The sequence below is a fragment of the Dasypus novemcinctus genome, chromosome 3 (genome assembly GCF_030445035.2).
Source record: "Dasypus novemcinctus isolate mDasNov1 chromosome 3, mDasNov1.1.hap2, whole genome shotgun sequence".
In the NCBI taxonomy this organism is placed as follows: Eukaryota; Metazoa; Chordata; class Mammalia; order Cingulata; family Dasypodidae; genus Dasypus; species Dasypus novemcinctus.
The window spans coordinates 170,856,368-170,884,240 of NC_080675.1; the positions used below are offsets into that span (position 1 = coordinate 170,856,368).

General features: G+C 59.3%; 1 protein-coding gene across 3 annotated transcripts in view; it reads left to right on the forward strand.

Annotated features, from left to right (window-relative positions):
- Positions 1-2,157: 2,157 nt before the first annotated feature.
- The window catches only part of LOC101417831 (uncharacterized), a 35,582-nt gene continuing 9,866 nt past the window's right edge, over positions 2,158-27,873 (forward strand). Inside the window, exons 1-2 of one of the 3 annotated variants that reach the window (XM_071214367.1) lie at positions 25,684-27,499; positions 27,600-27,818. In XM_071214367.1, the coding sequence (XP_071070468.1) occupies positions 27,676-27,818 (143 nt within the window). In that variant the 5' untranslated portion in view covers positions 25,684-27,499; positions 27,600-27,675. Of the gene's footprint in view, positions 2,865-25,683; positions 27,819-27,873 lie in introns of those variants that run through there. The other 2 variants (XM_071214365.1, XM_071214366.1) reach the window with 2 other exon arrangements.

Genomic DNA, 27,873 nt, shown 5'->3' on the forward strand with positions numbered 1-27,873 from the left:
GGCTCGGGGTGCGCTTTCACCTCCAGGTGAGGCTTGAGGGATGCTCGCTGGGGTGCTTGGCAGGCCCCAGAAGCCTGTTACCAGGTGTGCACCACAGAGCTGAGTTCCCTCGGGGAGCAAAGGCTCTCAGGCTTCCCGCGCCTTAGGCAAGTAAGGGTTAGCCACCCCCCACCTGTGCCCTGGAAGGCATGCCTGGAGCCATACCGCTTACCCCTCTCCCCATAAGCTGGGGAAGAGGCACCACGTGGGGGAGACAGGTCTTTGAGGGCGATGTGGAGCTTACATTGGGCACAAGTCGGGGCTGGCTCTTCTCAAGTGTGCTTCTCTCTAAAATTGGACCGCAGAGATCCCTTCCTTTCACTGCCTCAACTCAGAAGAAGCCTGAGCACACTGGAAGCCTGGGGTTCTGGGCAGGGAGGAAGGAGAAGAGCGAGGAAGCTGGGGCTGGCTGTAGGGTTTTGAAATACCGCGGGGAGGCGCCAGGAGTTCAGGAGGAGCTCTGCCGCGGGCTACCCCCCATCCCCCGTGCCCCCACGGAGAGTTTCAGGCTGCAGCCTCCCCAAGGGGTGCCCTGGAACCCAGAGTACTCAGCGCCCCGCCCAGCACCCGGGTCTGAGCAGGGTCGCGGGTGAGGCCGTGCAGGCTGGGATGGAGTCGGCAAGAATGGCACCAGACCTGCTGCGTGGCCAGTCCCTCCCGGACAGGCCGAGAGCCAGACAACCCCCTCCGGACCTGCAGCGTCCTGCGACTACGCAGCACCGTCCAGAAAAAAGTCAGCTGAGGGTGGGAGTGGAGAGGACCGGGCGGGGGGCAGGGGGGCGCCGGCGGCGCCCGAGGCGGGCGAGTCAATGGGCCGCGCGGGCCGGAGCGGCGGCCTAATGGATTCAGGCCGGGCCCGCGGAGGCGCGCCCGCCCGCCCGCGCGCTCAATAGCGGACAATGGAGTCCCGGGGTGACCTGAACAAAGAATTTGGAAGTAGTTAAACTGCAGAACACGTTCTCGGCCTGGGTGCCTCCTTTCAAAAGGAGCCGAGGGGAAGAAAAGAAAGCACTGGGGAGGGGGGGGGGGTGGAGAGGGTGAGAAAATGCCCGAGGAAAAGTTGGTAGGTCGTGCTAGGAGCGCCAGCTACCAGACGCCAGACTTCAATAGGAAATTGGGGCTGGGGTGGCGGGGGTGGCGGGGGTGGGGGGTGGAAGCGGCCCACGACCCTTGGCACCCAAAGGGAAAGGCTGAGAAAGCTCTCTGGGAGATGGCTGGGGTTCCGGAGTAGAGCCAAGCCTCTGACCTGCAGGAAAGGGCCCCCAGGCCTGGAAAAGCTTCCAGCGGGTTTTGGGGGCTTCTCCAAACGGCCAGCAGTGGAGACACACAGATGGGTGGTGGTGGTTGCAGGGGGAGGGGGAAGAGGAGAGGGGGGGTCTGGACCCTGCCCTGGGTCCCAGCCAGAGATTCCCACTACGGTCTGACTCTGGGCTGCTGTGTCCAGCCCTTCACCGCGACCCCCATGGCCCCTCTAGCAGGATCTCTCTGGACACCTCTTGTCCTCTCTGATTCCTTTTTCACGGCTTGTTTTTCTTTCCCCATCCAGTTCCAAAAGGCAGGGTGCCTTCTCTTTCCCTCTGCCCACCCTTCCCCACACAATCGACAACTGCTGGTTTTTTCTAAAGATACATTTTTTTTTTACTGTTAGGCCGCTAGGTCTAGAAATTAAGCGTGATTATTATTATTTAATCTCATATTTTTCTGCACTTTGCAATTTTTCCAATTTTCCCCCCAAAAATGGGGGAAAGAAAGACGTTTGGAAAAGCTATCGGTTACACCGGTGTCTAATTTAGAAGGGGAGGAACCAGAGAGGTTGTGGAGACTGAAAGAGTAAATAAAATTACGGAATAGTCGGAAAATGCGTGGAAGGCGGATAAACCCTCCTTCCGTCTTGGAGCCCTCACCCCGGAGTTGTTGAGGAAGGAGCGAAGCCGGGAAGAAGAGACGAGACGCGGCAGCCAGGGCTTCTGGGAAGCGGTGCCTCCGGAGCCGGAGCTCGCGCTCTCCGGCCAAGCGGCTCCCTCCTGTGGGTGGCGCTTGGTTTGCAAGGGGTTAACAGCGTTGCTCGTGAACTTGGCCTGTCTGTCTGGCTCGTGATGGATGGTGAGATCCGCTGACAAGTTCAGCCGGAGGGACCTCCCCTGCTGTGGCGGCGAGAGAAACACACACTGGCGACGCGGAGAGAGGCTGGGGCGCGGGGAAAGGCGGTGGATCAGCTCCGCTCGGCGACCTGCAAGGCGCGCCGCTCCGCCCTGCCCTCTCGGTTCCCACTCCCCCTCGGTCGCTCTCCCCCTCTCCTGGCGCTCTCCAAAAACGTCCCGGAACACCAAAGTTTCCCGGGGCTTGGAGCTATGCGGCCCAGAATAACATGCCAGTCCCCGCAGGCAACGCGAAACCTGGGAGTCTGGAGCCGACCTAGAAGAGTCCGAGTTCAGCATTTGGACAGCGGCGCCTGGGCGCCCCGGGCCCAGCGCGCGGGGAGTTTGCAGGTGCACAACCCAGGGCTGGGACCCGGACTGCGCTGGGTCTTGGACGAGCAGGACCCATCCTGCAGGGCATCCCCAGCCCCGAGCGGGACGCATTCCCCGAGCTAAAAAAAAAAAAAAAAAAAAAAAAAATGCCTTCGGATCTCACTTGGGGACTCCGGGACCGGCCAATCCAGCCTAACCACTACAGATGTGGGGGAAAGACAGGACGCCCCGGTTCCACCGCGAGGGGAGACGCCCTCCATGCCTTCTGCGCTCCATTCTCCCCAAAGCATCCCAGATCCTGAGCCTGGAGCTGCCAGCGAAGCTTCCACGCCGCTGCTCGCCGCACTCTCCGAGGTGGTTGGTGGCTCTGGGCGAGCCTGGAGGCGCTGGGAGGAGGGTGGGGGGAGGTGAATGGAGCTCCCACTCTCCGGGAAAAGCAGGGAGGCAAGCCGGGAGGGGGAACGAAGGGTCGGGGCGCAGGACACGGAGCCCCTCGCCGCCTGCCTCCGCAGCCTCCCAGGCGCTCCATTCCGCACTGGTCCGGGTGAGAGGAGAGCTGGGGGGCGGGGGGAGCCGCGCTGACGTCACTGCGGGCTGTGCCCGCCGGAGAAGGCGGCGCTGGGAGCCGCTCAGAGCCCGAGAAGAGGCGCGCTGCCAGGAGCCCCCGCGCCGCCGCTGCCATGCCTGCCTCCCGCGGCTCCGGGCCGTGCGCCTTCCGGGGCAGGGGCGCCTGGACAACGACCGCAGCCGAGCCTGAGCCCAAGCATGCGCCTGATCGGGGCCGCGGTCCCAGCAGCCGCCCCACCCCCGCCACCATCTCGCGGAGCCCCGGCCCCCTTCCCGGTCCGTAAGTGCCTCTGCCCGCCGTGTCTCGGCGAGGCTGGGAAGCGGGGACTAAGGCGCGAGGGCGATGGCTTCGGCTGGGGAAGGGTCAGGGAGCTGCGTCGCTCTGGGGCACCCCAGCTCGGCCCCCTTGGGCCGCCGGCGCGGGAGGTGCGGTGCGCTCGGACTGCGGTTGGGAGGCGGGTCTCGGCCTCTGGGGCCTGAACGGTCAACCCTGGCACATCTTCAAGGCCAAGGTCAAGGGTCGTGGGGTGGTGTCTGGGAGGTGTGGACTTAAGAGTGTGCAGAGAGGGGAGAGGCGCAGGGCCGTTTGGAAGTTGTGAGACCGCAGGCCGGTTTAGAAGAAAGAAGGGAATGCTTCTGAAATGAGCTTTCTGGGGACTCTCTGGGTTGGCTCCCCTCTCGCCCCTCTCGCCCCTCTCCTTGGCACCCTACTTCCTTTTCACCCCTCCCCCACAGAAAATAACCTAGAAGGTGGCTTTCAGGGAAAAAAAATTTTTTTAAACAAATACTGCATCATACAACACCCACTCTAGACAAGATTTATGGTATGGCATTTTTCTTCTCTGAAATGGGAAGTTGTTGGAAGATCCTTTCTGCTCTGCCCCATTTCCTTGCCCCAGAACAGGCCTCTTGGATCTGTCTGTGGGTGTCTCAGTAGCCTCCTCCAGCTCAGCTTCAGGAGTGAGCTGTGGAAGAATGAGGATGGTGGTGGAAGTTGAGGTTCTGGTGAAGATCTTTTCTGGAAGAAGGCAGTGGTGGAAGAAGGGGGGGGCCAGGCTGCCCCCCCAACCCCCCAGGAGAGCACAGAGGTAGCAGAAGCTGGGAGACGTCCCGAGGTCAGGTCAGGAGAGGGAAGCACGCGTCTAAGTCTTTGTGGCTGGGGAGAAATTGTGCTGCGGCATAAGGGTAGCACCTTTTTGAGCCCCCATACTGGAGGAGGTGGTTTCTACAGCTGAGAGGGAGAGGACAGAGTTTTGAGTGTCTGGCCTTGAAACCAGGGACAGAGGGTAAGCTAGGTGGTTACTGCGGGAGGTGGGCGTCATGCAGTATCCATGGCAGGAGACTTCATCAGCAAGCCAGCTGCCGGAGACCCTGGGAGGAGGGGGTGCTGCTCTACCCAGGCCTTTTCAGGAGGGGCATTTTGGGCGTTTCTGCCTGGCCTGGGCCTCCCTGGAGCCCATAACCTGGCTGCCCAGGCCTCAGCTCCTGAGCAGAAGGAGGCCCTAAGAGAGTGGTGAGAGGTCACTCTAGCCCAGTTGCCCACATATCCACGAAGGTGGGTATGGAGACTGCAGGCCTCCCTGGAGCTAGGCACCTCTGAGCCGCCTAGCGCTGGACCTCTGGGCTGACAGTCTGTCCAGTCTCCAGACAATAGGGAGATGAACTTAAAGCTTGGACCGGAAAAAAGAGCAAGGGAGGGAGGGGACAATGGGAAAAGGGCGGGCACCTTAGCCTTCACCTGGGTTGTGGTTAGAGATTAAGACCCAGATGTTAGGTCCAGAGGGGCTCGGGAAGGAAGCCAAATGGACCTGGCCTGAAACTCAGAGTTCCGATGACCTCCGGCAGGACGTGGGTATCTACACGGGATTGTCGGCTAAGCTCAGAATCGCCCCCTCTCCTTCCATTTAACCTCCTTACTCACCATGGACTGGAATCAGGGCCCCTACAGTGAGATGTGTAATCACTAACTGAAACAGGAACTTTAGCCAAAGCCAGCTTGGAGCCAAAGCAACCGCCACCAATGGGTACAAGAGCTCTTGGGTACACGTGTGCATTCGGGCGAGGGTGCTGCCCCTTGCCTTAGGCTCGGTGCTAGATGGCTGGATGGACCAAGGGTGGAGGTGCAGGTTGTTGGATCCACACGGGCACAGGACTCTCGGGTAGTTGCAGTGTGAATGGATATTTCTGTCAATCGGGGTATGGGAATTCACGCCCCGGAGCGTCTCTGGTTCTTGGTAGAGGTCTGAATGTGGAAGATGGAATGTCTCATTCTCAGTGGAGACGCCTTAGAGGGAGGCCCTCTCTTGAGCAGCCACCTGCCACAGGGGCTCTCCCTCCCTCTGTTCGCATCTCCTGGTAGCTGCAAGTGCCCTGGAGCTCGGGTTCAGGACCGCGGAGAGGAGGCGCAGGAAGTTCTGGGCGCAAGTGGGGAGGAAGGGAGCGGGGCCGCGGGCGGTTCTCAGTACCATGGCCAGGTCCCGGCTTCCGCGCCCAGCCAGGTGACGCTGAATCTCTGGCCACCTTAGGGCGAGGGCCTTGGCCTGGGGTGAGGAGTATAGAACCCAGACAGTCCCACCGGCAGGCGACGGGGCGATGGCGGCAAGGGCTGGTGTCGTTCTCGGCGCCCCCGGGCTGAGAATCAGCTTGCCTGGCCACCGACCACCCTCGGCTGGCAGAGCTCGGGCCACACCAGGCGCCTCCGCCCCGCACTGACCTGGACCACTTCCCGGGCCCCTGTCTGACCTGTGTGTGGAGCCCGACCCAGCGGGACCCCCAAGGCCCAGGTCCGGCTGCAAGTGCTGGAAAGTCCGGTGTCTTGAGCGTGGCAGAGCCACGGGGAGGGCGTTCAGTCTGAGAGGTGGGTAGAGCATCCTGGGCTCACCCGAGCCCGCTGTGACCCTGCTCAGAAGGCCGCCGGCCACGGGAGACCGCAGCGCGAGCCCGGCCCACCCCAACTCCCTCCTTGCAGCTGCCCAGTCCTCGAGGCCGCTCTCACGATGACCTCCCTCCTGAGAGTGCGGTTAAGATGCCCGGGTGCCCGAGGCTGAGGGCGGTGCGGGGAATGATGCTCGGCCAGCCCAGCCCGCCTGCAGCAGGCAAGGGTGGGAGCCTTTCCCCAACCGCCCTTCCCGGCTCCTAACCAAGGGCCTCGGTTTCCCAAAAAGGACAGCAGAGGTGCAGCCCTGTGCACAGAGGTCTTCCACACTGGAACTGAATCCAAACCGGGCTTTGAATTCTTCTCCCAGAGGCCCCACCGCCCTCGGCTTGCCAGCGGGGCCATTGGCGCGCTGTTACCCTGAGCCTCGCTGAGGAGCCATTTTGTGCAGCATCCTGCTTAAATCACACTCCGAGGGACTCGTTCTTCCTTCCCTCTCCCATCTCGCTCCCTTCCTTCCCTTGCCTCTGGCAGGTGAACGGGCCTTTGCCGCCCCTCCCGGCCTCCGCAGCCCCGCCCTTACCACCCCGGGGTGGCCCAGAAGGACCCGGGCTTGGGAGGCCGCCCCCACATAGCACCAAGGAGGGGAGACAGTGTGGGTTCCTGGAGCTGCAGGAGGAGGGGGAAGCACGAGGAGGCTCCCAATTATGGAAATCCTTTAGAATTAACTGTCTCGGGCCCAAATTCTCGTGGTTCCTTTCCCAGCCTCGCTGCTGCCTGCTCTGTTTCTCTACTGTTCCTGTCCTGTCTGGCCTTTGCTTTCCTTCTGGAAAAAGGGATTTGTCTGCAAAATGGGATTTGGAAGGAAGCGTGGCGATGCTAGGGCTGGTGGGCCACGAGCTGGCGGGGAAGGGAACTGGACGAGGTGCACCGTGGACATAAAGGTCAGGAGAAACTAGAATACACCTGAGACCCACGTTGGAGAAACAGGCACTTTACAAAATCGGGAACTTGATGAAATCGGAACGTGTCATTTTAAGGGGAGACTGGGGGGAGAAAGGGCTATTTAGAAAAAGAATGAAATCCTTTCCAAATCACCCACTTTCCACCTCTTTGGAATCCATCCTGCAGAGGTTTGCCTGGCCGAGAGTGCCCAGTACCCCTGGTTCCATTAATGTGGACCCCCCTGGACACCCCATGTCCAACCCGGTCGAGCTCGGTGTCTCAGCCACGGGAAGCTGGGTGAGCAAGCTGGCGCCTTGACCGCTGGAAGCCGGGAAATCTCCCGCCCGTTCCGCAGATGACTCTTTCCCTAGTTTTTGGCCTGAAGGGTTTTCTGGCGGTGCGTGGGACCCAAATTTTCTCTCTCCCTCTCATATTTTATCTTTCACCTCCCAGGAATGGCTGGCAGGCAAGGGTGAGTCCGAGGGCCCAAGGCTGGAGGCAGCCGCAAAAAGAAGGGGGGTGACCGCCAGGGTAAGGGACAAGGAGTGCCCATGGGCCCCTCACATCTGGAAGGCACCAACGGAGCCGCCCATCCTGCCACGCTCAGTGCCGTCAGGGTGGTAGCCCTTGGCTCTTGCCACGGCTGCTTCCAGCGAGTGGGCCAGGTGTGTGCTGACTGCGGAACAGGAGGGCGAGGCGCCTCTGGCTTTCATTTTTCGGTAGAACATAAATTTAACCTGCTGCCGAGGTCGGGCCTAAAATAACTCCAAGAGCGCCAGGCACAAATGGGTTGTGCCTTTCCGGTCGTGCCTAGAAACGGTGAAGGAGGAGGGACCCCGAGGCCTGTACTGGGATGCCTGGCCCGAGGGTAGCTCTGCTCGGGCACCTGCGCCCTTCAGGCGCCGTGGGTGGAACCCTGCGCTGTCGTTTCACCGACCCGTGCGCCCCCAGACTTTTAGTCCCCACTGCCAGCCTCGGCACGTGGGCTGGATCTGCTGCAAGGGGCTGGGCATGGGGAGAGGAGAGCGGAGTTAAAGCTTGGACAGCTCCTGCGCTCAGCCTCCCCGGCGCGCTCTCGGCCGCCCTGGAGCCACCATCACCACGCCCCATCATTCCCGTCCCCAAACCTGGTCATCGGAGCTCACTGGGCTCCCTATCTCGGATGGTCCGCGGTCGCGGCCGGGTTCCCTTGGGCTTGGGGGAAGACAGAGGAGTTTGGAGGCAAGGCCAGACGGCGCGCACCCAGGCGCTCCGACCTGGTGCCCCAGGAGGCCGCCGGGGCTCCCCTGCCCCAGCCGCGGGGAAGCCGTGAACGCCGAGGCCATTGTAAGGCTGGGTGGCGCGGAGCGCGGGAAGGGGGCTGGGATTTGAATGGGAGCCTGTGATTGGCCGAGCCCCGGACTGACGTCACTTCCCCGCGGGGCGATTAGCCTGCAAGAGGAGGGCTGGCGGTCCAGTGCGCGGGGGGCGGCCGGGGCGCCCGAGGCTGCGGGAGTGCGCGGCGCCGGGGCCCTCCGTGCGCCCCGGGCTGCCGTCGGAGCGGGCAGCCGGCACCCGCACGCCCGCCGCGGGGAGCCGGGGAAGACAGGCCGGGCGGGCGAGGGAAGGAGGGCGCCGGGCTGGGGCCGCCGGCCTTGGTGCGGGAGTCCGTGTGTCTGGGTGTCCGTCGGTCCCCCACCCCCGCCGCACCCCACCCCCGGCTCTCCGCGTGAGCCCAGGGCTCCGGCAGCGGCGCCCGCTCAGGCCTCGGCGCCGGGCGGGCAGCGGCACGTGGGGTCCAGGACGCGGTCGCCGCGGTGGCGAAGGGAGGCCCGTTTCTCTCTTTGGTTATCTAGCTGTATGAGTGCCACAGAGCCGTCATAAAGCTAGATAACCGAAAGTAGAAATGAATCTCACAACTTCTGCGTGGGAGCGCCCGGCCCGCCGGCCCAGCCCACACGAGCCCGAGGAGCCACGGGTAGCCCGCGGCGGCCCCGGCGGAGCCCAGCTCGGCGGAGCGGCCGCGCCCGGACCAGGTACCTGCCCTCGGCTCCCTCCGTAGGCACCTCACCACCCTGGAGGACCCCGCCAGCGTTCCCCTGGCCCTCCTCCCGCCCTCTGCCCCGAGTGCGGGAGCAGGAACCCCAAAGTGAAGGGGGCCGGGAGGAGGGAGGGGGGCCGGGGTTGCAGAGGGGTCGCTGGCGGCTAAGGCGCCAGCCTTCGCCTTCGCCCCATAAATCAGGCTGGAACAATCCGCTCCCGGAGCTGCGGACGGGGATTTTGGGATGCAAATGAGATGGGAGAGAGACAGAGGCCGGTAGGGGGTGGGGGTGAGAGGGGAGTGAGGGGTGGGCAGGGGGCTGCCCCGCCGCTAACAATGCGGCCTTTATCGAATTATTCGACGAGTCAGCCCCTGAGCACCATTAGCATACGGCTGGGGGGTTGCCGGAGCTTCGCCCCTCGGTGAGGTCAAGTTCTTGATAATTTGATCACTTTTCACGGGCTCTGGCAGCTGCCTTTGTGTGCTGTTGGGGGGTCTGCGTGCAGCGTGAAGCGGAGCAGAACTGGCGGGGAGTGCGCTCAATAGCGAGGGGCCGGAGCGGGGGCCTCCCTCCCGGACCGGCCGGCCCTGCCCTGCATACAAACCAAGCGCGGCGGGTGGGAGGGACCCAGCCGGGCCCCGCGCAGCCTCCGCTCGGGCTCTGGCCGGGCCACTCCCGCTTGCGCCTCCCCAACTTGCCGGAATGGTTACGGTGCAGCCAGACTCCCGGTGCCCCCTGCTCTCGCCGCCCCGGCGAAGTCGCTACATAAGATGTATTACAACGTCTGGCAAATAAAAAAGCAATTGGGGGAAATCTGCATTGCGTTCCCATGGCAACCCAAGGCAGCACACCCGGCCACTCAGGCTCCCTCCCGGCCCCTCTTAGCCGTGCCCGGGGACGTGGGACGCTCCCCTGCACCCTGGGTGAAGCTCTCTCGGTGGTTGAGGTCCTCATCTGCCTCCAGGGTCACTGTCTGCCCTGATACCTCAGCTTTTCTTGCAACTTGGCCGCCCACCCCGAATGAGCCACTGTCAACCCAGCCCTGAACCCTGCCTGGCAAAGGGAAGAAAGTGGGCCCAGCCCCCCTTCCCCCCCCCCCCCCCAGGGAGCGTACCTGGTGTGTGGGCTTGGTAGCGCTCAGACACTAGGCTGCACCCTGACCTGGGCCCACACCCCCTTTCCCTTTTCCACAGACGGAAACAACCCCGAGGCCTAAAGGGACACTTCCAGGGGCAAGGCTCCCAAGCCCAGATCTGGGTTCCAGTTTGGCCCCCCCGCCCCCCTACCGGGCCCACTCCATTCCCCAGAGCCTCTCCTTCAGTTATTTATAAGGCCCGTGTTCAGCGGCCTCTACCAGATCCTGCCCAGTCTCTCGGTAATAATAGAAATCTTTATAGATTGCTAATAATAGGTACCTTTTCCATCTTCATTCCATTTTTTTTAAAAAAAAAAACCTTTTTGTCTTTGCTTAACAAAATTATTTTGAAAATAGGTTATATCTGAAAAAGATAAAAATCCAAACCGTACAAAAAGGAAACCCATTGGCTCAGGGAACGGAAACTGCATGGCTGAGGTCGGTGGTAGAGGGAGGCTTTCCACCACATCGCCTTTGGAATTTTTAACCACGGTGAATGGGATATTTATTCGAAAGAAAATTACAAGAAGAAAAAAACAAAGACCAGGCAGGGAAGTCAGTGCCCCTCTTGCTTCTGTCCTCAGTTCTCTCCAGAGATAATCACGAGGTAAAAGGGTTTGTGCGACTCCTGCGGGTCCCTTTCCTGCATTTTTAAAGGCCACTCTCCCTTTTCCTTGGCAAGAGGCTGGGGAAGGGTGACTATGGGCATTCCTGGCTCCGGGAGGCCCCGGCAGCATCCCCAGGCCACCCTCCCTTCCCGGGGCACCTGGGAGCCTGGGCGCCTAGCCTGACCTCATTTCGGGGAAATCAGAGCAGTTCTTCCCGCTGGCTTGCCCACCCTGCGCTCCCCGCCTGCCCCCTCGCCTGCCAGGCCAGGCCTGGGCTTCCAGTCTGGGCAGTGGGCAGGCCATGGACCCCATCTTCCTTTCCCATCACCATCACCCCTTTGCTGTTTTGCAAGAACTAGTCCTTCAGTAGGCCGGAGACTGAGCAGCCTCACGGCTGTTCACGGTTCAAGTGAGCTGGGGTTTTCCTTTTCTCTCGTTTCCTTCCCTCCTTCCTTCTTTTTAAAAACCAGGGTTCCAAACCATCTGGAAAGGCCTGAAACCAGGTTGGGGGGTCCGATGGAGAAACAGCCTGCATGGGTGAGAACACGGGTTTCTTTCTGCTTTCTGCAAAAATCCGTTGATGCAAACCTCCCGTGTCAGGTAAAGATCACGGCGGCAGGGCTGGGGCAGGTGGAGAGCGCCTGACTTCTAATTTCCCAAGACACTCCCCAACACACACGCACCAAAAAAAAAAAAAAAAGGCCCCCAGAGCGAGCACAACCCACCCAGTTTCGACCTCTGGTATGAATGACCCTGCACTCTGGGTGCAAAACTCAACACCTGCCCCTCCCCCCCAAGTCCCTAACCCAGCGATGCTCAAAGCTCTTCTGGCCATTTCCAGGACCCAAATTGGTACCTTACCCCATCCACCCCCATCGTGGCTTGCCCACCTGGAGGAGTAGTCTGGCCTCCTGGGGCCTGGAATTCTTCCTCCCCTCCAAGCTTCCTCTGCTCACTCAGCCCCTCATATCTGGACTTCACCTTTGCCCCCAGTTTGCACTCCTCTGCCAATAAGGCTTGGGGATCCCAGGCAGCTGCAGCACGGAAGCCAGAATAGGTTGGGATCTCCGCGATGCCCCTCACCCAACCTCTTTCCTTTTACATCTAGAAATATCGTGTTCAGAAAGGCCCAGGGGCTCGCCAAAGGTCGCCCAGCAAGCCGCCGACAGGGCGGAGATGAGGGCAGCCGCAGGGCTGGGTGAGGCATCGTTGTTTCCTTAGCTGTCGTGTGCGATCTGCTAACCCTGCACGGCCAGGTGGGCCTCTTCCCCGGGCGAATGAAGAGCTGGCATCAGCGGGCGCCGCTGAAAATCAGGCAGCGTGGACCAGAGGCCTCATCTCGGTTGGCAAGTGGCACTCTCCTAGGCCTGACCTCCAGGGAAATGGGGCCGCAGCGCGGAGGGCGCAAGGCCGGGAGGCCTCCCAGGGCCCGGTGGCGACGCTTAAAAGCATGCAGGGTCGGAATTAGACGCTCATTTAGCAAGCGTTACTAATCCGAAATTACAGCGCTAATTCTCTGATCCGGCCGCTCCCACACGCAGCGCCGGGATTAGAGGCGACGCCGCCGACTCGCCCCGCGCTCGCACCCCCGAAACGCGCCCGCCCCGCGCCCTCGGGCCTGCGGGCGCGGGGCTAATCCGCCGCGCCGCGCTCGGCCAGCCCGAACGTGCGGCGGGGACGGCGGGGCCAGCTGGGGCGAGGGGCGCCCAGGGCCCAGGCAGTGGAGGAGGTGGGCCCTGGTCCGCGGGGGCAGCTCGGGGGGGATTCGGGGGGCCGGGCGGGGCGGCCGGGAACGCAGCCGAGCCTGCCCTGGCTTCGGCGTGCGCACCCCAGGCCCGCGCCCCGGGGAGGCCACGGCGCCATTTTAACAGCTTTCCTCTCCCCCTTGGCATCTCTCGAGCGCGCGTGTGGGGCAGGGTACCTCCGAGCCCCATCCCACGCGGACTTTAGCCCCCTCGCCGCTGTCCTATTTAGAGTGACCAATCAGCTCTAGCCTAGGGTGGGATGCGCGTCACCATGGCGACGGCCAGGGCGCCTTGGCAGTGCCGCCCATCACCGAGGGCGAGCCTTCCCTCCGCCTGGTCGGGTGTGAAGGGGAGGTGGGGACAGCTGGGGGAGAGTTGGAGGGCGGAGGTGGCTCCTCGTGCCCGCTCCCACCCATTCTGTCCAGGGGCTTTCCCGCTGGGTGGGCGAGGGGAGAAGGGATGGCGGGGGCGGGGCCTGGGTGGGGACCTGGGCTAGTCCGGGGCACTGCTCTGCCACCAGTTTCCAGTCCCTGAAGACGGGCTCCCTCCGGTCTTGGAGGCCAGGGGAGTTCCGGCGGACTCTTTCTGCTCCGGGCTCAAGGACTCCTCCACCTTCTTACCTCTCACCCTCTTCTATGTCTCTCACCGTCTGAAAGGGATGTTCAAGAGCCCCCAGAGGCCGTCCCCAGCGGCCTTGCTCTTCAGTGCTGTGACGTTGGGCAAGGCACATCCCCTCTGAGTCTTAGTAGTCTTGTCCGTAAGATGGGCTGCATGGATTGGTTCATTGTGGAAAGGGCGCCCAGTGGATGCTCTGGCCATGTGAGCACTCCCCCCCATCAGGGAGGGCAGGACTGCCAGGGCAAGTCTCTGAGCCCCGGGGTGCCCGTTCTGTCCGGGGCAGCCAAGTTGAGGCGTCTCACCGCCTCCTAGAGCCAGCTTTTCAGCTCGGTGCCAGACAGCTGGGAACCGCAGAGGAGGGAGAGTTCTTACAACCAGAGCCAGGGTGGGGGCCGCGGCTGGAACAAAACCTCGGTCAGTGGCTCTGAGAAGGGGCCGCTGTGGCTCCCACAGCGCTGGCTCCTTCCTTCCAGCCGGGTCCGGCTTAAGCACCACTTTAAGTGGGCCCGGCATTCACTGGCCGGCCCCTCACCGCCATTGAGCCGCAGGGGTTTGAAAAGAGGGCCAGGGCCTCAATGACAGGACCTTGGGCCAGGCTAATTGGTTTTGGTTCAAGGGGATACTGGATTTGTGAAACGCTCCAAACCGTCTTTCCCACGCCAGAGCCAGGCCACAGCTTTGAGGAGAAGGGTTCGGGGAGCTTGGGGCCAGGCGGGGGAGCGGATGACCCCGCTCTAATGGCAAAGGCATCCCGGCGCATGGAGGGTGAGGAGTGGTCGTGAAGCATCGCCAGTGCACTCCTGTTTGGGTGCTCAGAGCAGGCAGATTCTAGAGACTCGGCTCGGTGGGCGACTAGCTCTCATGGGCAAGGCCCCCTCCTCCGAATCAGTTGTGCACCCTGCTTGTAGGTGTAAAAGTGAAGAGGCCTCACTTTCGCCCACTGCTGCTGTCCAGTAGAAGAAACCGGCAGTGGCCAAGTTAATAGGCCTCGGCCCAGCAGCTAGACCAAACCTGGGCTTCTAGACTCGGGGAGAATCCTGGACTCTTATCTGGAGGCAGGCAGGACAGCCGGTGCCAAGCTAACCCATACCCGTCTCTAGGAATGTCCCTAAGTATCTCGGAGCCTGGCGGCAAGGCAGAGATGAACACAGGAGACCTGGGTCCTTTTCTGTCTTTTTCCTTTTTTAAAGAATAAAAGGGCCAACTATGTTTCAATATGCTTTATTAGGACTCAATGTCCTAATAAACTATGTCTCAATATGCTTTATTAGGACAAGACCATCATTATTGTAGATAATTGGTAACTGCTTTGGAGATGGATCCAGAAGGGCACCAGACCCCCCCCCCAATGTATGTGGACCAAATGATTGCACATTCGTATTCGTAGCATACCCATTCTTTTATACACATATACGATGTGTGTATACAGAACCATATGCTTATGTTACATATGTCATGGTAAGGATGGTGGGGAAAGGGGGCTGTTAATAAGCAGCCCCCATTTGAAGAAGACAGGGCATTGACTGACACCTGTTTTTCATGCTTCAGTGTGTGGTGAAGGGCACATTGCTATGTAATCATCAGCTAAAGAAACCCTTTTTTATTATCTTCCAGATTTTACCCCATGTTTGCCCATTTGAGGCACATGCTAAATAGGGGGAAGGTACTTTGAAGAGTTACAGGACCCTGTATATCACATTTTCCATTTTTCTTTCCATTTTTAATTGCCCAGAGCCTAATTTCTTTGGGCCTCTGCTGATGTGCACATTTGAGATTCCTGTGTAAATATGCATGTGGGGTGTGCATGTCCGGGCCTCCTTATCACAAAGCGTGCTCTCTTCAGTGTTTTAAATACACACATTCCACACTGACACACGATTATGGGCTTGCATGTGTGCCTCTTCTCTAGAATCGGGCTGATTTCCCCTTTGCTAATCCTCAAAGCCATTAAGCTCCCCACCCCCCGCCCCTACAAAAAATTGCAACCCCTACCACAGACTGGTGGTCTCACCCCACTTCTCCAGCAGGCAGCTCTCCAGGCAGGGGGTGCTGAGTGAAGGTTCCTATTAGGCAGACTTCATTACTGTTACCAAATATACCCCGGCACATTTACTCGTCTACTATGAAGTATTATCATAAATAATTAAAACTAAACTGCACATGTCAAAATAAATGAACAAAGTAGAGTTAGCGATCTCTTGGCCTTGGTTTGCTTGCTTTGGCTTTGCTTATTCACTGATTTGAAGAAAAGGAGAGAGAAAGAATAGACTGCCCTGGGAGAGGGAGAAGAGATGTGGAGAGAAAGAGAAAACCTTCCAGGATCTGCGCTTGGGTTCCCAGTCCTTAGCGCACTGGGGAGACTGGAATGCAGGCTCGTAATGAATATTGAGGTGTGGACGGAGTAGGAGGGATTTCTTTGTTGACTGAGGAATGGCCAGGGGAATGGAGAGGATTGCCTGTGGGGATTAAGATGTGAGCTTTGTTTTTAGGAGGCGCCTGGCTTCTTTTCTGAAGTTTTCTGCGGCTAATTGATTCAATTCAGCCCTTCCCCACCTCCACCCCCACCCAGCCGGCCTGTGCTGGTGAGGTGCACAGCCCCACTCCCCCATCTGCTCTGGCCCCCATTCTCCACGGTGACCCAGGAAAAGGGTGTGAACCTTACTTAACCCCAGCACGATGGCAGGCTAAGAGATATCAGTCATGGGCCAAGAACCTCGTGTGTAGGTGTGCACCCCCCCCCATATATATTAGCAGAGGTCTAACTTACATAGAGAAATGGAAATTAGGCGTACAGTTCTTTAATAGGTTCTGACAAATGCATTCACACCTAGGTACCCAACACCCAAATCCTATAGCATTTCCTTCACTCCAGAAAGTTCTCTCCTGCTTCTTCCCAGTCAGTCCCTGCACCCCACCATTCTAATGTTTCTCTCTAGAGACCCGTTTTCCCTACAGAGAGCTCCATGTAAATGGAATATACATCAGGACCCTTTTCTTTTCAAGAATTTATTTTGCGTCTGGAGGGAACAGTGTCTCTGGAGGCCTGGCGGAGGTGGGTCCAGGAGATGGCGGCGGCTGACAGTGGGATTGGACCTGCATTCAATACTTGCCCCTCCTCTTGGGTGGGCCCAGAAGTCTGACCTGTAATTAAACTGGGTGTGGGGTTGGGGGTCCTGGCTTGGGCTGGGCTTCCCCCTGAACAGCCCCCCTTCTCCCCCAAGCTCTGTTAATGAGCCAGGGACAGGTGAGCCTTACACATTCCAACTTGGCTGCCTTCGGAGGCTTCCGGCAGGAGCAAGGAGCGGGGTGGTGAGCTATTAATGGAAGGTGACGGCTCCGTGCTAATTAGAACTTCCTTTCCCTTTCCATCTGTGCAGGTGCCGCCAGAGCGGTCAGCCTCACCCCCAGCCTCGGCTTGCAACCTAGTTTTTGTCCCGCCCCCGCCCCCACCACCCTGAACAGGGAGGGGCTTGCTGTGAGTGGAGCTGCCTGCCTCCATTTCTGGCCAGACCTGGCTCTTTGTGTGTCACTGTTCTCTTCTGCACCGGGTGACATTTCTCAGGCCTTCTGGCTCCTGTTGGGGTGGGGACTGACCCGGTGGAGACGGGTTGGACGGTGGTTAGGGCACCGTGGCCGCCCTCCCGGGTAAGCTGCACTCACACTTTCAACTTGGGTGTATTTGGAAAAAGGCCTCTCCTGCCCTCTGAAGAGTTGGCTTCAGACCTTTGCCCCCACCCCCACCTCATCACTCCCACGTGCCTCCCCCGGCTGGCTGTACCATCCCCATCCCAACCTATAGGGTCAAGTCTGCTTGGCGGTTACAGGCAGTCTGGGGAGGTGAAAAAGCCCAAACATTTTTTCCCCCCATTTTCCTTTTTCTTTTTCCTTTCACCTCGGGTCCAGTGTACATAATTTTTTAAATGGAGGCTGTCTCTTATAAAGGTTTCATTGAAAAAAAAAAGAAAGATTAACGTCACATTAACGTCATTTAAAGAGAAAGCACCTCTCAGCCTGAAGGTTGGGAGAGCTAAGAGCCTAGCAGTTGGGATGAAATTCCTGCCAGGGAACCAGAGAGAGGGGCGTTTCCTTGCAAAGCTCTCCTTCCCAGCTCCTGACTCCCCTCGGGTCGTCCCTGGGGTTGTGCCCCGGCATCCCATTCTCTCCTTCTTGGAATTATCCTGATAATAACACAGGCTGCCTGCTTCTTGGATTGCGTAGACTTGGGTTTTAAAAATCAGGAAGGGATTATTGGCTGGTGTGAGCCTCCATCAGTTTCCCCCAAGGCCGCGGAACCAGAGTAAAGAGTGATGGAAATGTCTCTGGGGTGTCCAGAAAGGCTGGAGAAAGAAATTTCCCCAGGCGCCTCCCAGGAAACTGGGGGGCAGGAGGCTCACCTCCGTGGCCTCTCCACTAGCAGTAACAATTCCTGACTTGAGGCACTAGGCTGGGAGACCCCCGACTGTCCTGGACTGAATTAACAAACCAGCAACCCAATTCCAGCAGGGACAGTAGCTGGGGGGCGGGGTGCCCCCGCCTGCTGGGCAGCGGGTTCTGAGGCTTTGGTCTTTACAACTCAGCGTATCCTTGACAAGTTATACCACCTCTCTAGGCGTCTATTTCTCCATCTGTGAAATGGGGATAATAATACCAGCACTCCCAGGGGTCATGAGAGACTTAAGTAAAATACACAAATCACAGTGCCTTGCATGTAGTGGGCGCTGAGAAAAGCGCAGCTTGTTCTCCAAGCTGGGTATGTCGTGTGTATGTCTGGAGCTGAAGTTCAAAACTCCACCCGCTGGAGACGAAATGAAAGCACCAGTGCTCGTCTCATGGAAGGGAGGACCGGCTTGTCTTCTTCCCCCAGGGGGACCATGCCTGCTGGGTTCCACAGTGGGAGAACCAGGAGCGCCCAGGGAGGGAAGGCAGGGGGGTGACGGGCACGGAGGGTCTGGGGTAGGGGACGAGTCTTTAGCTACTTGAAGGAACCAGAATCAGGATGGGCTTGGCGCCGCCACGAGGCCCGTGGGGTTTCCAACAGCCGGCACTCCCAGAAAAATGGCCCAGGGTCCGGGTTCCGGCAGGCTCCAGCGGCGCTGTGGAATGGAGTCACTGACGTCCAGGGGCGGTCACCGGCGGCTCTCTGTGAAGCACCGGGTGCGTCCAGGTGCCCCATCTCGCCGAGCTCGGGCTTAGAGCTACGGGAAGGTCACTCACGCCAGTGGGCCGGGACACCAGGGTGCTGGCGCCGGCCCCGGGCGGCTCAATATGGGTGGCTGGACGCCTGGCCCGTTGGCCCCGGAACTCCCCGCCAGGCTGGAGTACCTCCTCGCCCCTCAGCCACCACCTGTTTTCCTTCCTGAGTCCTGGGCGGCAGGACTGACTCGCCCGGAGGGCAAAGCAGCCTCCGGGAGGCCGGGCCGTGGTCGTGACCTGAAGGACGCGGCGCCCCGCCCCCACGGCCCCGGGACCGCGGGATCACCTTGGAGGGGCCCGCGGCGCGCTTGCCGGCGGGCGTGGGGGGCGCCTGATGCCTTCGCTCTGTTTTACAGTGACTCCCCCCGCAGACAGCGCCCTCCTCTGCGCGATGCCCGCCCGCGCTCGGCGCGTGCTTCGCGGGCACGAACTCGCCGTGGGCACCGGCTCGTAGGAGGGCGCGCCGTGGGAGAGGTGAGTATCGGAGCCCGGGTGCGCGACGAAGAGCTGGCTGCCTGCACCCCACGATGAGCCGAGGCGTCTCACAGGGCGGGCCCGCGGCCAGGAGGTTGGGAGATTCCAGGATCACAACTAGATCACCCGAAGGGCGACTCCAGTCTTCCCCAGGCCGCCCACCAGTGTCACCCCCACCCCCAATCTGTGAAATGGGGGAACAGTCTACCTATGAGCCTGTGCTTTGTGAACTCATCCGGCAGGACCCGGCGTGGAGCGCGCAGGAGGCGCCCAGGGGACGCTGGCTCTTGGCTCCGGCTGCCGAGCTGCTGCTGGGCCACCCAGGCTCTCCCCGAGGGCGCTTCGCAGAAGCCGCAGGCGCGGAGTCGCCGTCCCCTCCACCCAGGCTCGCCGGCTGCCCTCCGAGGGACTCGGGGCGCGGGCCCGCGCGCCCCACTTCACGGGCCCCTGAAAGTGGCGCACCGGGCACCGCCTCGGCGGCCGCGGGGTAGCGCGAGCCCAGGCCCCGCGAGAAGACTTCTTAAGCATGCACTCCTCGTCCACCCCAGGCCGGGCCCGCGGCCTGCGGACCCAGAAGGGACCACAGCCCGGGGGCCGCCGCGCCACCGAGCGCCGCGCGCTTGGCACGCCCGGGGCGGGCGGCGAGAGCGGGGCCCGCGGCCCGGGCGGGGCGCGCTGCGGGGCCGGGAGGCCATTTTGAGAGGAGCGCGTTGCGGCTGCAAGATGGCTGCGTGGGCACGAGGTAGGTCGCGGCGTCGCCGGGCCCCGAGCCCCGCCTCGAGCTCTCCCCGCCGCGCGGCCCACGGGGGCGGGACGCGCGTCGAGCGCGCCGGGCCCGGTGGCCTCCGTGCGGCCGCGCGCCGCGGGCGGGCCCTCGGGGCCTTAATGACCACGGGAGGCCCGGCGAGCGGCCGCCCGCGTCCCCCTTCCCGCCTCCCTCCCGGACCCTCCGTCGCCGAGGCCCGCGCGTCCCCGGCGCGGAAAGGGGCGTCGGGCGGTGGCCGCCTCCCTCGACTGGGCCTGAGACGAGAACAATGACATTATTCTGGAGTCTGGCCTTTTATTTCCCAGGCAAGTCAGGGGCGCGGCTAATGCCCGCTTTTTTGTTTTTGGAAACCTCAAGGCCCGAGCCTGCTGTGGCTCCCCTGGGCTGGGTGTGGTCCCTGAGCAAGGTTAGCAGGGCGTGCGAGGCCAGGGTGCTGAGGCTGAGCACGTGCCTCCAGGCTCTCTTCCCACTCAACAGTCTCCACAACTCTCCCCTCACCTCAGTCACCGCTGCCTCCTCTGCTTCTACCTGCCCAGTTGCCCCACCGCTGCCCTAAGGCAGGTCCCATGCACTTGCATTTGTAGAGCGTGACCTAGAAACTCCAGTATGGCCAGTTTGTGTTGAGTGTCCACTGGGTGCCAGGCTGGGTGCTAGGCCCTTCACACGCATGCCTGCCTTGGGCCTCACCTCGACAAGTAGGGTGATGACTACTGTATTGTAACTTTGGCCACAGCGAGGATGTGGCAGAGCCAGGATGGGGACTCCAGGCTCTCTACCCCAAAGCCTGAGTTCTTAGCCACAGGCTCCGCACATGCCTATACACACACAAACACACGTGCATCGCTGTGGTCTCACCCATCAAAAAGGGCTAAGATTATCCTCAGCCCTTCCTGAAGCTAAGCCCCCACTGTCCTACCTCACCTGTTTTAGTATATGTGCTGCCGAAGCGAGCACAGTCCTACCTCACCTATAAGGACCCTCCGTCACCCATCCACGTACTCAGCCCCTCTCAACTCCTAGCCCAAAGCCCAGGCCTAAAATAGATGTTACGGTTGAATATTGTGGTTGTCCTGAGCTTCCTGGCAGCCAAGACAAAGAAGAAAACATGGTGGTTTGTTTTATAACCTTATTCTGAAAAGGAAGCTTGTCAGGATTTTTTGAGGTGGAATGTATTTCCTGTGTAAGATTTATAGAAAATATTCAAAGCTGGGTGATTATGTAGGTCACTTGCTTCATATCACAGATGAGGAATCAGGCCCAGAGAGGGTACGTGATTTTTCCCCAGGTCACACAGTTAACTAATTGAGCAAGGACTGGGACCCAAGTGTCCTGACTCCTGGGCTCATTCCCATCCTCTCATGCCCAGGCTTTCGTGGGCTTCGCAGCAGGGATGTGGTTTGATTGTGGCCTAGGGATCCCCTCCGTCCCCCATTCTTAAACACCTCAGACCTGATGCGCCCAGTTCCTACTGCTGGGCTGGGCGTATCATCGTGGGTATCTGTAAATATGATAAACGAGTGGCCCTGTCTTCAAGGCTAAATCTCCGATATTGAGGAGACTGGCATGGTGATGCAGGAGGCCCTGGCCACAGTTCTGTGGGGTGACTTCACCTTTTTCAAATGTTGGCCCCCTGAGCCCATGCGTTCCCCAGACTGCCCTCTTTTGGCAAAGGTGCAGGCTGGGTCGTGGGTTTCTCCCTTGGGCAGTGGTCCATGCTGTCCTTAAGACCTGCAGGTCCCTTCGGGTGAACTAAAAGTGGATTTCCTAGTGCACCTGCACAGTTGCCATTAGACCTGGTGGACCCGTTCTCCTGTTTTCTTCTTGGGCTGGAGAGCCAGCTGTTCTGTGCCTGCCCAGGTTTGTTTCTTGTTGCTTCAGTACAAGTTCCAGAATGTGGCTCAGATGAGTAAATTTCCATGGCTCCCAGCATAGCCTGTGAACCTCTGGCAATGATTCCAGTAGGTGCTGAATAAATTTAGTCACCCTGTCACTCACCAGGTAACTCTGGAGATTTGTACCAAAAGGGTGCTGTCCCTGGGGGTGGGGGTGGGGGTCTGCCTCTTGGTGGGGAGCCCCTATTGTTCGAAAGGCTTCAACAGATCCCATCCAAATTCTGACTTTCATCTGTGGGCAGGATCTGCCGGGGCAGAGCAGGGTGGGGAGCTGAGGCCGGTTTGCAGCTAAAGCCCCAGCTGGGGAAGAAAAACAGGGTTCAGCTCCCCAGATTAGTTACTGTCTGTAAGGATTAAAGGCCCCAAATAATGGCTGGCCTCTCCCCTCCTCTGTGCCAGGGGGAGACATGTAAATACAGCCGCACGCCAGCTTAGGCAGTAGATGTGTATAAATCGAATTTAGCAAATCAGATCATGGTTTAAATGCACTATTTAAAGCAGTCCTGCAGTGAAGCCTTTTACAAAGGGAATAATCATTTTGTGATGCTAATCATCAGCCTCCAATTTATCTCCTTTGTAAGTTCAGATGTTGGTGCACTGGGTGTTTTGAAATTGGGGCGCTGTTGTGTAGGGCTCCGGTGATGGCTGTCTGCTGCCTTTTTCTGACCTCTCATTTTAAATGGGTGCATGTCCTGTCTCTCGCTGGGGGCCTCAGGATGCTTGTCACTTAGCCAGATAGTTCTCATCCATCCCACTCATCTTTTTATAATCTGATAGAGCCCACCATTCAGCTGTTCCTGGCTCCCTTTCTGAGATTTCTCTCCTTCCTGGGGAGGGGGGCGGGTAGATACAGGCCCTGCTGTTCTTGGGGTATTAGAACCAATCCCTCTCTGAGCTGAACCTTCTTTTGTTTCCCTGAGCTTCTGGTACCGCCGGTGCTGATCATAAAGAAGAGCTCAGAGTCAACGAGACAACACGTCAGCCCCTGAATTTAGAGGGCAAATTAAATGCAGGCAACCACTTGCTGAATAGGCAGTGTCCAAAATATTCTCTCCATTCACAGCGAAATAACTGAGGCCTGGATGTTCAAGTGACTTTTCCCACAACTTAAAATTGGGACTCAAAGGAGAACCTGTCTCCTAATTGCTATAAAAGTGTTTTATACGCGGAGCAGTGGTGCCTTTCTCTGCAGAGAAAATATAATCAGAGACCATCTGGGTGGGAGAGAGAGAATGAAGGGGAAGAGATGGCTCGGAGTGGAATAAAGGAAGTGGGCAGGAAGCTGGGGGCTGCGAGGAGCCTGACCTTGCTTAGCTCACAGGCCCTGATGTAGTGGCTTTGTCAATGCTGCCACTCTCGACGCGCTCCTCGGTAATTATGACTGTGTGTTGGCATGGCGACTCGGAGTAAGGAGACTGGAGGCACTGGGTAAATGCACGACTTGTTCTTGCCTTCTAAAGCAGAGAGGAGCTTTTGTGGGTAGTTCCTCCAGGGAGACGTGGCGGAAAATTCACCAGCTCGGGTGCTGGGGCCTGGGTCTTTGGGGCCTGGGTCTTTACGGCCTGCGGGAGCCAGGCGGCCCCGATCTGGGGCGGCGCAAACAGGTCCTCGCTGGGACTCTGGGTGTGACATGGTGGTCTCCCCCAACCGCCTGCCTGAGCCTTTCTTTGTTCCTTAGCCTTGGAATGTCAAGTCTATCCATTTCTGCTCTTCTCCAGTTTGTCTCTTTCTAATAGGTTTATGTTGCAGCTGCCATGAAATGGACTAATCATAAAATAATCTATCTCGTACCACGCCAAAAGGAATTTTCCGGAGGCTGGAAGGCGAGGCTGATGGGCCCGCTGTGAGGATGGAGTCTGGGGCTTCCCTTTCTACCCCGGTTTCCTCTTCGCAGACACTTGGGCCCCCTCCTTGTCTGTAAGTCTCATGGAATGTGGTTCACGCGCTACCTTGAAATGACAGTATTGGCTTAAATAAAAGATACCGTTACGGCTAGTTCGACCTGTTTCTCCTTACTTTTTCATGTGGCTCCTAGAACATTTAAAAATTCCACACGCTGCTCCCGTGATGTTCCTGCTGGACTCATGTTCTGTTCGTGCTGGTCAAGATCCTAGGAGATCCCAGCCCTGCCACGCGGCCACTCGGACTGCTGTGGTCACGGAGCTGCAGGTGGGGAGCCTCAGGCCTTCAGGGGCCTATAGGGGTGCCACATCCAGCCCTCTAAGTGGGGTCCCCAGCTCAGGCCTTGGGGGGATGACCAGGCCCTGAAGCCATTTTCAGCCCGTAGAGTGGCGGATGAAGGCTGAGCACTGCCCCAGGGGTGTTTTTATGGGCACAGCTGTGGGTGGCAGGGCTGTCTCGAGGGTGGGACGCCTACCCCGTGTCCCGGCAGTGATCTCGTAGTCCACCTGGATGTACAAAAGCCACCAGGCATAGGGTGCCAGCCGTGCCTCCCAGGTTTGCGCTGAACCCACTGGAAGCAGGTTCCCTCCCGGGGCTGCTCGTTGGCACCCCTCTCCTGGCTGCCCCTCCTCCCCTCGGCCTCTGCTGCTCTCTGCAAGCTGGAACTTCTGGGATGCGCGCTGGCTCGGGGCCAGCGTCTTCTTGGAGCAGCCTCCTGCCCTGGCTCCCTGCCAAGCCTGGGTCTTCTGAGAGATTCTCTGGGGAGGCGTTGGGCTCGTCCTGCTGCCAGAGGGTACAGGGACGTTGCTCAGCCCTTCTCGCCCCCACCACACCTGGCTGCAGGTCCAGCTCTGCCTTCAGCCCCCGGCCCCTCTCAGGAGCTCCAGGGTCCTGCTGTGGAAACCAGGGACTGGATTGGATTAAGAGCCATCCAGCTCCAGTATATCTTGAATTTCTGAAATGGTGGTTCCTCACATGGCCCTGGGAGGTGGGCACGGGCAGCCAGGAGGTCAGGATCAGCCGTGGTGACGGAACCGTGCACTGTCCACATAGCTGTGCCCAGCTCTGTGCTGATACTTTGCCTGCTCCATCTCCTTGGAGATCCTTCTCTTGGGGAGCCAGAAGAGTGGCAGATGTAATCTAGGGTCTGCTCTTCTTTTCCCAGCCAAATGCCCTTTCAGTGATTGCATGGGTTTGTCTCAGAAGCGACATCCCCTTGGGTAGGTGGGAGTCTGAGTTCCCAGTGGGTCCTTGTCTTCCAAGGAGTCAGCCTGGGCTTTGGGGAGCAGCATAAACTCATTGGGGATCCCAGAAGATGCCTCTGTGGCATCTCCTGCTTTGGGCCGTCAGTACGCCTGGTAGAATGCAGGTGGGATGGCCTTATACTGGGCCCCAAGTAGCTTCGGCGGGATGCTGGGATCAGGTGAGAAGGCAAGTCCTGGCTTGGCTCTTAATTGTCCGTATCACAGCTGTGCTGTGTGCCACAGGCCTGGCCCAAGCCTACCAGCCTGCCTGTGGAGCCAAAGGATTGCAGCTGCGCAGGGTGACATCAGGCCTTTGCTTTCTGTAATGTCTGTCCCCCGAGCTTGTGCCCAGTCCTCTGGAGGAGCAGTGGGTGGCCCACCCCCTTCGTGCTACCTTGTCTTGCCCTATAGCAGAGAATGTTAGGCCTTCTTCCTGTCTGCCCAGTTTGGTTGTACAGCCCTGCTCTCTCTGCATCAGGAGAGGTAGTAAGTGGTACTCAGGAGGCGTCATTGCCTCAGGGAGCACTGGGAAGACCAAGAGGAAAGAGAAGGAGGTCTCAGGTTTATGGGCACTCCTTCCCCCTTAGCTTCCAGCTTCCTTTACCCATTGCTAGTCCCCTCTTCTCCCTTCTGCTACTAGAGCAGCTCTGAGATGGTGGTGGCATGAGGCAGAGGCCAGCGGCCCTAGTGGGCCTGGGGTCTGTCTGCCCAGGGGCATACCACCCCACCTCTCTTTCTAAGCCAGCTTTCTCATCTGTAAAATTGAAGATAGTACTATCTCCCTGTGGCCCTCAAGAAATAGCAATTTGCTCCCAGCATTAGAGGGCCCACTGCCCTCACCTGAGGATGTATGACCCAGACAGGCTGTGCCACAGTTGACTGTCTCGTGGACGAGCTGCGTCTCTCAGGTGCGGGGAGGCCCAGCGCCGGTGGAGAGCAAAGGACTGGACTCAGCTCTCCGCTCGTCAGTCCCTCGACCATAAGTCATGGTTTATGGACCATCCATATATTGCACGGTGGAGAGAAAGCCCTGACCTGCTCCCTGGCCCCAGAAGCAGAGAATTCTACCAGCTATTGACCAGCCGGAGGCAGCACACATCCAAGGAGTAAATTGTCTGACTCGGGCCATGGGAGCCAAGGGGGAAGGAAGTGGTTTGGGGTGGAGTCGTCAGAGGAGGCTTCCTATGTCAATCCTAGGACTTCTGGGCTGGGAAGAGGGGGGACACAGCATCCCCGCCCCGGGGGAGCACTCCTGAGCACAGGCCCCCAGGTGGGGAGGGAAGGGCAGGGAGGGATCCTCGGGCTGGGACAGAGATTTGGGACCAGAAGGTCAGGTGGGATGGTGGAGGCTGAGAATGATGGAGGTGGGGGGTAGGCAAAGGGGACTGGTCAGGCCACCACATGCAAGATGGGTGGGCCGGGTAGGCAGCTGGCCAGCCACCTGAGTTGAGCAGGCACACCTGCCCCAGGCCCTCAGACCTCTTATGGCACTCGGCCTGGACTTGGGCATCCCCAGGCTCTGCCGTGGAGCCGCTTCTCAGTTTGCGAGGGAACCGTGGCGCTCAGGAATTGGACGGGTTCCCGTGCCAGGCGGTATTTTTTTCCTACCACATCCATTTATTAATTCAGCCTTCATTGACCGCTCACTCTGTGTCAGGCACGGGACATAGGCCTTAGGGACACAGAATAAAACCACAGTTCCTTGCCCGGGGCTGTAAGCCTGTGTAATGCGGACATGGGGATTTCCTCTGTCCATCCAGAATGGGAAGGCCAGGTGGAGGGAGGAGGGGGTGGTGGGCACTGGGGGTGCGACAGCATCAGTTTGGGGGCTTCCTGCTCTCCCAGCCCCTCTCCATGCCCAAGAGCCTGGGAGAAGGGGTCAGAGGGCATTTCATGCTCTGCCTATGGTGACCTTAAGTTGTCATTTAGCCTCAGCTAGAGCTTTAATGCTTCCAGATTCCATTGGTTCTACATAGAACTGTGACATCTCACTTTGATTTTCTTCGTTGAAAAAACAACAACACAGAAAACAGCTTTGCTCTTAGGAATCAAGAGCAGTTACACACTATTCGCGTGTGCTATTGGGAGGGAACATCTTAAATGCAATCAAATAATAATTTACGTCTGGATGTACAGAAGTTTCTCCTACTTGGGGCACCACGACTAGAGTTTCGCCTGGCCCTGCTCAGCCTGCATCGCGAACGCAGCGCTTGGCAGGCCGGCCTGCATGTACGCTAGCGGTGGGGGGGGGTCCAGCCGCCTTCCCTCAACAGAGCTGGAGTTTTGGAGAGCTGTCGGACGCGAGGCTGCAGGCCTTATGCCCCCGCTAACCTTCCAGAATGGGAAGGCTGAGCAGATTTCATCTTGTTACTACTGCTCAGTTGACTCTTCACATGGAGGTCTATGTGATTCTTTTTTTTTTTAAGATTTATTTATTTATTTAATCCCCCCCCCCCTCCCCCGGTTGTCTGTTCTCTATGTCCACCCACTGCGTCTTGTTTCTTTTGTCCGCTTCTGTTGTCGTCAGCAGCAGGGGAAGTGTGGGCGGCGCCATTCCTGGGCAGGCTGCACTTTCTTTCGCGCTGGGCGGCTCTCCTTACAGGGCACACTCCTTGCGCGTGGGGCTCCCCCACGCGGGGGACAGCCCTGCGCGGCGCGGCACCCCCTGCGTGCATCAGCACTGCACATGGGCCAGCTCCACACGGGTCAAGGAGGCCCGGGGTCCGAACCGCGGACCTCCCATATGGTAGACGGACGCCCTAACCACTGGGCCAAGTCCGTTTCCCTATGTGATTCTTTTTAAGGCATTAAACTCTAGAAGTTACCTAGCATTTGTGGGTCAAGTACTTATCAGGGACACAGGAGGGGCTGCGCCACCCCCAGCCGCATGGACGGTGGCTCCAGACCTTTGAAGGGAGCCTCAGGTCCTCAGCCACCAGGAGACACTTGGGAAGTCCTCTTCGCAGCCTCTTTATGGGCCGGCCCACTGTCGTCCATGGGCGAGGTGAGCATGCGTGGACCGTGAGAAGCAGGCAGCAAGACAGCAGCTCTGCCCTCTGCTTCTGAGACCTGGGACCTTTCCTTCCCTGGGAAACCCTTGCTAGGTCAACGAGGGTGATGGCCAAGAAGATACAGCGCACTCCGAGTTCTATAGCACACCCTGCCTGTCCTCAGTGAGCCATGGGACAAATGAATGAGCAGATGCTGGTGGGGAGTGGGTCCTCCCAGTGCTGGGGCCCTCCACCCCCTTCTGGCTTCTCGGGCTTGGATCTCCTGGAGGAGGCTTACTGGATAAATGTCAGCTGCATTGACTCGGCTTGGCTGTAAGTATGGTAACCAAGGGACTGCCCGGGAGAGACTTCCTCCAGAGGCGCCAGG